This window comes from Dreissena polymorpha, chromosome 7 (genome assembly GCF_020536995.1).
Source record: "Dreissena polymorpha isolate Duluth1 chromosome 7, UMN_Dpol_1.0, whole genome shotgun sequence".
Taxonomy (NCBI): Eukaryota; Metazoa; Mollusca; class Bivalvia; order Myida; family Dreissenidae; genus Dreissena; species Dreissena polymorpha.
Window position 1 is genome coordinate 12,366,063 of NC_068361.1, and position 11,684 is coordinate 12,377,746.

At 38.6% G+C, this 11,684-nt stretch overlaps 1 protein-coding gene across 1 annotated transcript; it reads left to right on the plus strand.

Moving 5' to 3' along the window:
- Positions 1-228: 228 nt before the first annotated feature.
- LOC127838260 (protein kinase 4-like) lies at positions 229-11,425 on the plus strand. Its single transcript, XM_052365886.1, has 4 exons — positions 229-234; positions 1,110-1,391; positions 2,243-3,391; positions 11,366-11,425. The coding sequence occupies exons 1-4, from the start codon at positions 229-231 to the stop codon at positions 11,423-11,425; spliced, it is 1,497 nt and encodes a 498-aa protein (XP_052221846.1).
- Positions 11,426-11,684: the final 259 nt, after the last annotated feature.

Genomic DNA, 11,684 nt, shown 5'->3' on the forward strand with positions numbered 1-11,684 from the left:
TATTATCCTAACATTATATATTGTGTCAGCATATATTGCACTGGCAGCTGATGTATACTTATCTCATTTAATGATTTGTAATGCGTGTGAGATTGTCTTTATTTTTGCCATGTGTCCTCATTCGGGTGTGTGTTATTTTCACTTTTGTACTTGCGCCCTTGTGCAGGCTGATGAAGACGTAGTCTACAAAGATGGAAATAGTCTGAGAAGTTGGATTCACAGAACAATATGTTGGTATTATAATCTGACATTATGATAGGAAAACTGTACTGAGTGTCTGATATGTTTGATATTGTCCCCATTTTTGCCCTTGTCCCCATTTGGTTGTGTGTTATGATGCTCTCGGATCAAATGATCTCAGGTTTATTGTTTTTGGCCTGTCTGTCTGTCTGTCATTGTATGTGTGTATCTGTCTGTCTGTCCCAAAACTTGAACCTTGGTTATAACTTGCAATATTGAAGATAGCAACTTGATATTTGGCATGCATATGTATCTCATGGAGCTGCACATTTTTAGTGGTGAAAGGTCAAGGTCATTCTGCAAGGTCAAAGGCCATTTTTTTCTAAAACAGCTGCCGTGTAGCTTCAAAGCAAGCGCAGTAGGGGGCATTGTGTTTCACAAACACAGCTCTTGTTTGATAGGGAGATTATTGGTTCTCTTTCCAACCAGGATATGTTTTGAATATTTTTTAAACACATCCAAATTACTGGTTCTTTACAGGAAATTAACTCTTGTCAGCCTTAGGTCTTTGATGCAATCTAGCTGAAATACAGTTTATATTTACAGACTTATAATTTATTTATGATAAGTATAGAATGACAGTTGAAGGAGAATGTTGACAGCATTTTTATGTGAGAAAGTCTTTATAACTTTAGTTTATCACATAAGCAATAGAATTCTTTGATTTAAGTTATGAAAGTATATGGTGATTTTTATTTAATGGATTGTGAAAACAGAATTAAAATAGTGCTGTTGCTTAAATTTAGAATGTTTCAATAATTAATTTCATTTGCATTTGAAAAAAAGAAATTTTTACATTAGACTTTAGACAAACACTTCTTTTTGAGATACATGTAGATTGTGGTATTCCATGATTGTGTGTATTGCAGGCTGAAGAGAAAGTGAGACAAGAAGCGAGGCAGGAAGCTGACAGACTAAAGGATGAGAAACAGAGAGAGGTACAACTGAGACAAATGGAGGAAGAGCGGCGACTGGTGGAGGAGGCAGAGAGGCAGAAGGAGGCAGCTACCAGGAAGCAGGGCTCTGACATGGGCAGCAAGTCCTCTAGTAATAGTCCTTCCCCTCCCTCTGCTGGTCCTGGGACCCCGCAGGAAGGGTCAGAAGGTCAAGATGGGGCCAGGCAGGCTGACACCAGTATGGAGAAAAATAAGGTAGGAGAGTGTCTAGGGTATGTAACAGTAATGTGCTTGCAGATTCTGTGAAATAACTAATGATTTCATTGGTGTGTTAAACAAATACCAAAAAGTTTGAGTTATGAAACAAAGGAAATTACACATGAGGGAAAAGTAATTCAGGACTTTCCTATATGTCAGAAGTAAATTATATAAATAAGATCATCTTACAGTTTAACAACTGTTAAACATTTAGTATTTGTCAGATATTTTACTATTTATTCACATGCTGATTTTAAAAATGGCTTGACCAATAATTGGCCTGTGATGACCGATGCAAAACCTTTAGACCCTTTCGGTACCTCGAACATCCGAGAATGAAAGTGCCATAAATTTTGAACAGCAGCGTATTTGATCAGCTAAAAAACATTGTTTTTCAAAATGTGCAAAATTTCATCGTTATGAAATTCTCTTTTGGTAAATTCTATGCTTACTTATGAAGAAGTTACCAGAGTTGTCAAAAACTTTCATTTTGTCATTCTTGGATGAAAACTAACTTGAGCAATTCCTAAGCTTAACTGAATATTTATAAACTCAATATTCAAGATGTATTTGGACTGTGCTCTGTTAAAAGGGGGTTTAATGCATTTGTGTAAAGTGTTGTCCCAGATTAGCCTGTGCAGTCCGCACAGGCTAATCAGGGACGACACTTTCCGCTTGTATGGTATATTTTATTTGCCGAAAGTCTTCTTAGTTAAAATCCAGTTAAGGCGGAGAGTGTCGTCCCTGATAAACCTGTGCTGACTGCACAGGCTTATCTGGGACGAAACTTAACGCACATGCATTAAACCCCTTTTCACAGAGCCCGGTTCATTTCATTTTATCAGCAGGTACAGACGAGAGGCAAACACAAAGATGATCAGTCGCCACTTCAAGTGGACTTCACGGTTGAAAAAGAGTCCACCTCCAGCACGCTGTCTGTCTCCACAGTCACCCAGTCATCTCACCATCCACACTCCTTGAGCGGTAACCTCAGTAAACTTGTAGTCAGTGGTCTGTCTACAACCAGCGAGAGTGTCTCAATCACAGCTGTGTGCATGTCTGCGTCCTCTCGTGCCCCCCGCCCTGCTAACACAGGAGGCAAGGCTAATACCACTCCACCAAGTATTGATAATAGACTCATTCTCACTGCCAAGCATAACAAGAACCGCCAGCCAGTGAACCCCTCAACCTATGTGGGTAATGGTAATATGAGGCCAGCAGTATCGGAAGCGGCAGAGGTCACTTCTTCCAACAATCATATGGCAATACAGCAGCAAGAACTGCTGAAGAAACAAACCCAACAGTTGATACAGCTCAAGGTTAAGCAAGAACTGAAGAACCAACAACAGCAGCAGCAACAACAACAGCAAGCAAAATTACGGCAGCAGAACAAGCAGTCCCAGCATCAGCAGCAGCGACTGCCACCTGTAGCAGCAGGGGGCCAGAAGGATGGAGCAAAGAAACCAGCAGATATCAACGGTCAACAGAACAGCTTAAACCACGGGAACGCGAAAAATGCCTTCAATGCAAAGCCAACAGTGCAGATAAACAACTCTAAGGAGACTGGAAGTGCATCCTTGAGGACAGAGCCAGTGGTGAACCGAAACAACCAAGCAGCTCCCAGCAAGGCTCCATTACAGGGCATTGATGGAAGCCTGCAGAAAGCTGCAGCACAGCAAGACCAGAGTCAGTCAGCCAGCAAAGGAAAGGCCACTATCAGGAAGCCTGAGGACAATCTAAACCAACAGAACCAGTCTGCACCTCAGTTACTGAGAAATGGGCAACTAGCCAGTGCCCATCAGTCTGGGCCAGCAGTCTGTACCCCTGGTCACCTACACTTACAGCAGAACGGGTTCATAGGTCAAGGGCTGCCAGCAATGGGTCAGGTGAGGCAATCACCCCAGGGCCAGGCAGAGCACAACGGGGAGGCTAGAACACCCACACTCAAGGAGAGAGACAAGGGAAAACAGCTGCAGAACTCGCCCCCCTCTGATCAGGTAAGTAGTATAGAGATTCTCATTTCCAGTAACAAGATGGCAGAAGTTTATTTTTATGCCCCCCAGATCAAATGATCAGAGGGTATATTGATTTTGGCCTGTCTGTCTGTCATTGTATGTGTGTGTCTTTCCCAAAACTTTAACCATGCTCATAAAATGAAAACTCTTGGGCCCATGTTCTTTAAACTTCACATGTGCATGCATCTCATTGAGATTTACAATCAAACATGGTTTGAGATCACTAGGTCAAAGTTCAAGGTCACTGTGACAAGGTCATTAGGAATTTTGTGACAAAAGTGGAATGTGGGGGCATTTGTGGCCTATGGACTCATGTCTTGTTTTTCAATTTGGAAATAGTCAAATAAAAAATGAATTGTCTACTTATTTGTTGTTAGATTTTATTTTGAGTCATAGAAGACGCAAGCTTTGTAGTGCTATATATTCCAGCCATTGTATGTTCTGACGCTATTTGATACTGCATTATCCAAAGGGAATTAAATTCCACATTAATACACATTGAGTGATATATATGGAGTATGACATTTTACAGAAAATGGGAAGTGAACATGTAATTTTCTACCTGTTGTTAATGAGATGTCATTGCATGTCCCAATTATTCCCCATTTCCTACTAAAAATCATACCAACACATGTCAATTTCTCACTTGAAACTCAGCATGTGTATTCGCTATCACAAGGAGGTCACAAGGAATATGTGTATTTTTATGCCCCCCTTCGAAGAAGAGGGGGTATATTGCTTTGCTCATGTCGGTCGGTCGGTCGGTAGGTCGGTCGGTCCGTCCACCAGGTGGTTTCCGGATGATAACTCAAGAACGCTTGGGGCTAGGATCATGAAAGTTCATAGGTACATTGATCATGACTCGCAGATGACCCCTATTGATTTTGAGGTCACTAGGTCAAGGTCACAGGTGAAGGTCACAGTTACTGGAAATAGGCATTATAAGGATTTAGCATGGTTCAAACAAGGGAAACACTACGGTTTATGCATGTTCTTTTTATTACAGATTTGCCTCCCTTTATTTCATTCAACATCTCATTTTACAGCAGAGATTCCAAATCTGACCTGTAAATGAGCCCCATATTTACATGTACTGCCAGTGCTAGGTTACCTTTTCCCATTTGATCATTCTTAAGTATTGGTATTGTACAGGCTTCCTGAAAAGGCCGGACCGCCGGTCTTGTCCGGCAAAAGTCTTTACGGTCCGGCGAAGTTTCTAATATTGCCGGTCCTTGTGACAAGCCAAACAAAATATGACTAAATACCGAAAAGTCTTATACTTGCCAAAAGAACGATTTAACCCAATCGGAATCACTCTTTTCGTTAATTTCGAGCCTAATTGTCATTAAGAACACCAAAGCGTTACTAGTTCTTAAGAGTACTCTCCCTTTGTTGTTGTTTTTCGTAAACGTCAATTTCATTGTTCCGACATATTACCATCTATCCAATTACAAAGGTTGTAACAAAAAAACTACACATGAAAAAAATGATTATACAAATGATTGAAATTGTCAAATTTGAAGTTGTCATCATCATATATAAGCAATGTTTTGCTTTATGTATCGTCGGAACGCATGAAATAACACGGAAATGTGCTTATATCAGTGTAATATCGCATAATGCCATTATCATTTTATTTTTGATAATATAAAACAGATAGTTTTGTAAAAGATTGATATTGTACGGAGAATATATAAGAGCATATTTTGTACAAGTTGACTACATAATTACATATTATATTGAATGAATCCCATATTTTAAAATTACAGTGTGTTACATTTGCATAAGAACACATAATGAATTGATGTTATATGTTCCAAAATCAATTACTTAAAGTTGTCCAATACTTATACACAGGCTGCACATTGCAATAAATATGAGTTAAACTTTACTTAATTCTTCAATTATAAACTCACGCTGTTCGGAACTCACGCTGTTCGGTCAGGTGAATTTTTGTCCGGACAGGCTTACTTTTCCATCAGCCTGTCCGGTTGACAGGCACTGTTTGGGACTTTTCATGAAGCCTGTTGTAATGCTGCTACTGCTGCTGCTACTGCTACTGCTACTACTACTACTACTACTACTACTACTACTACTACTACTACTACTACTACTACTACTACTACTACTTCTACTACTACTACTACTACTACTACTACTACTACTACTACTACTACTACTACTTCTACTACTACTACTACTACTACTACTACTACCAGGGGTTTTTTTTAGAGAAAGGGGACGCTGGACGCTGGGTGAAAGGGGAAAAAAGAGTGCGAAAGAGAGATATTAGGGGAAAAAATAAAAACTGTTCATTTCAATGTCTATAACTCATCAAAAGAGACTTGTCTCTGTCCTTTTTGTTCTTAAACACATTTAACAGGTATTAAAGTCAAAGTCCTTAATAAAGTTGCAGGTGTAGATTTAATAATGGGAAATGTTTTCAACTATATTTTTGTACTGGGGCCGGGGGACGATGTCAATTTTGTGATTTCAATTTCATGATGAATGGGTTGACGATCTTGATCTGCTACAGTATTGGAAGGGAAAGGAGCGGCAGCTGCCGATTGTCTACTTTCACTTTCACAATGTTCGATGTTGATTACCTCGGAATCCTGCTGGGTTATAACGGTTTTCGATGATTCTTTCTTAAAAAAAATGCCTCGATGCGTTCGGTATCTTCCGAGTTCGAATGTTTTATTTTGTTTGTGTAAGAACGCTAATTGTGAGACATTTTTTTCTGTTTTCACGTTTATACCTCGGCTTGCACATAGCCTAGTGTTTTATCCAGGCCGTTTTAGCGTGGCGCGGCGCCACGCCGCTTTTTTGAAGCGCCTCGCTGCCCCTTTCAAAGCAAATCAGCGCCACGCTGCCCTTTTCAAAAGCCGCCGCCCTGTTTTCCGCCGTGCCTCTTAATCAAGCTTCTAAGCCGACTTTTATCAGCGAAGATTCGCGCGGTTGTGAATACGTCATGCGTGAATAACCATGTGTCAATATCAATCGATAATTTCAGTGGCTTTGTAACACCAATCGGTCCAGATACAATCGTGCACAGTTACATAGGAGACTTGATGAAAACCTCGATGTTATTCACGTGGAAATTGTGCATTTCATGCATAATTCAGTTATATCAAAACATTTATTTTTACGCGCAATTATATTTAAAAAAAACAACACCAGTTGTATCTGTAAAATATTGATTTGATTTCAATTTAATGCAAAACAGTTTTAAGTTAATAAAAATTAATTTAAAACAGGGCTTGCACTAAGCGGCGTACGGCCGTATATTACGCCCGATAATTGTTTCCATACGCCGATTACAAAACCCCATGACGTCCACTGTACTTCCTGAAAATTGGCCATACGCCGAAAATAGCAACCCGTGACATTTTAAAGCTGTCGATTAAAATAACGCTCCGCCTCCTATCCAATACAATTGGCGCAGGCTCATATTAAAGCTGTCGATTAAAATAACGCTCCGCCTCCTATCCAATACAATTGGCGCAGGCTCACAGTAGATGTGTGTTGATGAATTGTAGCGGACGGCAATCTTAACACGTTTGCTGTTCACGGTTAGGCAGACCGCGCTTAATTGGAGCACGTGCTTGTTTATTGTCACGATGTTTTGATTACAATAACGTGTGAATGTCGGCAAAGAAGTTGATACCCCGTCTTGGACCCTGTTTGGCCAAAAGTTGTTAATTGTTGTAACAGTAGTAGCCACGCACCATTGGTTCAATTAAGAACATTATGACCCGTTTGTAACTTGTCAAAATATGTTAATTGGCAAACAGATATGAATTTTACAAAAATATTGAACTTGTACCACTTATCATTCGTGTTTAGAATGTCGCAACGTACGCTTTCCGATTTTGGCATTCCACTTTCGACGAAACGTAAATTAGAAATTGATGCAAATTGCTTTGTAAGCAAAACAAGTTTATATCGGAGACCAATTAACGTGTATTGAATTAATTGACAATGAACAAAAGACAGTACGGCGCCGTTCCTAGTTACACTTTTTGCGAAATAAAATGTACACAATACAACACGTGGTCATGAAAACAATGACATTACGCAGAACTTTCTAACTATTCAACAAAGTGTTAGTGTTTGTGAATCTCCATTTAAGATGCATATAAAGGACTTGTTTGTGCAATGTGTGTAACGTTTTAAATATAAATAATTGTTTAAGAGGGTAACTCATTTAACAGTATTCTAAGACTTCTTTGAAAAGCTATAGTTTGTATAAGATATATATCCTAAGGTGTTTAATCTTGTTTTTTGTTACTACATGAAAATAAAAAACACATAATAAAATATACATTCTGGATTTTGTTTGTTTAATTATTCAACAATAAATCTCAAAACTATACATACAATGTTTGTGTGTAACAAAGCTTGTTATTAAGTCACTGTACAGATATATGTATGCCCTTTTTATGGATGTCGCGCGCTAAAGTGCCCTTTTTTGAAATTTTGCACCACGCCCTTTTTCCTTCCTGTATAAAACACTATAGCCCGGATGAAAATTCGACTGGTTTCCGGTAATTAATTGACGAAACACCCTTCTCGCGCAAGACCGGTATCCAGTAAAATAGTCACATGATTATTACGATTAGTTGCCCAGTTTACATGACGTTATTTAAGAGCTATATTTAGAATAACTGGGATTCCCAGATGTTGTGTGTTCGTCTGGAGAGAGAGAGAGCGCGAATTCGTTGTACATGGTGCAAATTGGATAATTGTCGAATGCCCCAAGAAAAAAATAAACATTTCTTTGAGAGAAAATATTATATTTTGGTGAAAAATGATATTTTTGGTGGGGAAATTGTATTTTAAGGGGAAAAATTCTGGTAGGGGAAGACGCCGAATATCGGCTTCACTTTCTTAGTAAAAAAAACCCCTGACTACTACTACTACTCCACCACCACCACCACCACCAATTCTACCATGTCTACTATTACTACTTCTACTACTACTGCCACTACTACTACTATTTTTACTACTACTACTACTACTACTACTACTACTACTACTACTACCACTACTACTACTACTACTACTTCTACTACTACTACTACTACTACTACTACTACTACTACTACTACTACTTCTACTACTACTACTACTACTACTACTATTACTACTACTACTACTACTACTACTTCTACTACTACTACTACTACTACTACTACTACTACTACTACTACTACTACTACTACTACACCACCACCACCACCACCACCACCACCACCACCACCACCACCACCACCACCACCGTTCACAGTGACAAAAAACGTATTCACACAATGGCTGCTACTACAACTTATAGCCCATATAGGGGGGCATGCATGTTTTACAAACAGCCCTTGTTTACATTGCAGTATATTTATTTCAATATGCCCAATAGTCTGCAGTAATTTAGGTGGTAGCATTTAATTTGATTCACTTATTATCTTAAGAATGTGATATTGTTCATCATGTGTGTTTTGTCCCCATTTGGATGTGTGTGATGGTCTATTTTGCTCTTGTGTTGTTTCATCAAGTCCCAGGAGCACAAAAATCAGCAATGTATTTTGTGTCGGTGTTTTGTTTTTGTTTCATTAAATTGGTGTTACTCAACATATTCACTGATAAAAGTTATGAATTAGATATAGTCTTCGTTCTTACCAGTTTGCCCTTATTTCTGTGTATTATTTTTACTTTTTCACTTGTACAGGCTTATAATGATCTGGTTTACGAGGTGGGAAATCAAGTGAAAACAACCATTGAGTCCCCATCGCCATGTGTGTCCGATTCCCTAACCAAAGTTTTCTTTTGTGACACTCAACCAAATAACGTAGGTAATTTTTCTTGCAATAATTAATTTTCACTGAAATAATGCAACTGGTAAAATATATTTACACACAAAATGATTTTTAGCTCATCTATTTTTTGAAAAAAAATTATGAGCTATTGTCATCACCTTGGCGTCGGCGTCGGCGTCTGCGTCGGCGTCGGCGTCCGGTTAAGTTTTGCGTTTAGGTCCACTTTTCTCAGAAAGTATCAATGCTATTGCATTCAAACTTGGTACACTTACTAACTATCATGAGGGGACTGGGCAGGCAAAGTTAGATAACTCTGGCGTGCATTTTGACTGAATTATGTGCCCTTTTTATACTTAGAAAATTGAAAATTTTGGTTAAGTTTTGCGTTTAGGTCCACTTTTTTCAGAAAGTATCAATGCTATTGCATTCAAACTTGGTACACTTACTTACTATCATAAGGGAACTGGGCACGCAAAGTTAGATAACTCTGGCGTGCATTTTGACAGAATTATGTGCCCTTTTTATACTTAGAAAATTGAAAATTTTGGTTAAGTTTTGTGTTAAGGTCCATTTTATTCCTTAAGTATCAAAGCTATTGCTTTCATACTTGCAACACTTACTAACTACCGTAAGGGGACTGTGCAGGCAAAGTTATGTAACTCTGACTGGCATTTGGACGGAATTATGGGCCCTTTATACTTAGAAAATTGAAAGTTTGGTTAAGTTTTGTGTTTTGGTCCACTTTACCCCTAAAGTATCATAGATATTGCTATCATACTTGGAACACTCGCAAACTATCATAAGGGTACAGTAAAAGGACAAGTTGCATAACTCTGGATGTCATTTTTACGGAATTATCGCCCTTTTTTGACTTAGTAACTTTGAATATATGGTTAAATTTTGTGTTTCGATCCACTTTACTTCTTAAGTATCAAGGCTATTGCTTTCAAACTTCAAATACTTTCATGCTATCATGAGGTTACTGTACCTGGCAAGTTGAATTTTACCTTGACCTTTGAATGACCTTGACTCTAAAGGTCAAATTATTAAATTTCTCTAAAATTGCCATAACTTCTTTATTTATGATAAGATTTGATTGATACTTTGACAAAACTACTCTTATCTGACATACCACAATAGACTCCACCCATCCATCGCCCGTGCCCCCCCCCCCAACCCCCCCCCCCCCCCCCCCCCCCCCCTATTTTTTTTTTTTTTTTTTTTTTTTAAATCATCTCACAAATGACCACCACACCCTCACACTATACCCCCACCCCACCCCCTCCCCAATTTTTTTTTTAAACGGTTAAAAAACAAAACTATTTATTTTGATTATTTTATGTTTGAAATACCGTCCAACCATCGCACCCAAGAATCCCCCCCCACCCCCCCTCCCCCAACCCGAATCCCCCCCCCCCCCCTATTTTTTTTTTTTTTTTTTTTTTTTTTTTTTTTAAGATCATCTCACAAATTACCACCACACCCTCACACTATACCCCCCCACCTCACCCCCCCCCATTTTTTTTTATGAAACGGTTAAAAAACACAAATATTTATTTTTATTATTTTATGTTTGAAATACCGTCCAACCATCGCACCCAAGAATCATCCCCCCAACCCCCCCACCCCCCCCCCCCCCCCCACCCCCCCCCCCCCCCCCCGATTTGTTTCTTCCTTTTTTTCGCATTTTTGGAAGAAAATGTAATAAATGTCCACACCCCCACACAATGCACCGCTCGTCACTCCACCCCTCCCTCCTTTGTGATTGAAAATGAGAGTCCCTTCACCTTTAAAAAGAAAATAGATGAGCGGTCTGCACCCGCAAGGCGGTGCTCTTGTTGTCTTTATGCTTTGTGCCATAAAAACCCATATTCTTTGGGCAATAACTGATAATAGTTTATGGTTTTGAATATTTCATTTTTCCCATGTATTAGGATATAACTTCCACTTCAAATGAGTGTAATTGTAAAGAAACAAAATCTCAAATAAGTTTAAGACAAATGTAAGATTTGCATGTTTAGAATGATTTAAAAAAAAATCACTAATTTATTCTTTTCCAACATGTGTAGTGCATTTCATGATGATACGAGAATTTGTTTTGGCCATTTGAGTACTTACTGGTATGATATATTTACATTATTTGCAGGGATTCTTCATGCTGTTCAGTTTTTGCTCACAGAAAATGTGGATGAAGCAAAGGTCATAATTGTCCAGGCATGTAAGTGGGAACTTCAAACTTTCACTGAACAGTTGATGATGTTGAAAATGTTCTACATTTCTGTTCAAATATATACAATGTTAAACAAACATATTTTTGATGTTGTTCTGACATAGAATCTGCAAAAGTTACATTTTGTGCAAGGATTATGTTCATTTGCTACCATGAAGTCACTATAGCACTGTGCTTAGTCAAAAATGCCCCAATAGTTGGTAAAATATAAAAAAAACAATCTTAAGAATACTGC

Bases quoted from the DNA above. Each gene is read 5' to 3' on its own strand.
- LOC127838260 (XM_052365886.1), top strand. The intron at 1,392-2,242 runs GTAGGAGAGTGT...TTTTATCAGCAG, and splicing joins CCAGTATGGAGAAAAATAAG to GTACAGACGAGAGGCAAACA. The intron at 3,392-11,365 runs GTAAGTAGTATA...CATTATTTGCAG, and splicing joins ACTCGCCCCCCTCTGATCAG to GGATTCTTCATGCTGTTCAG.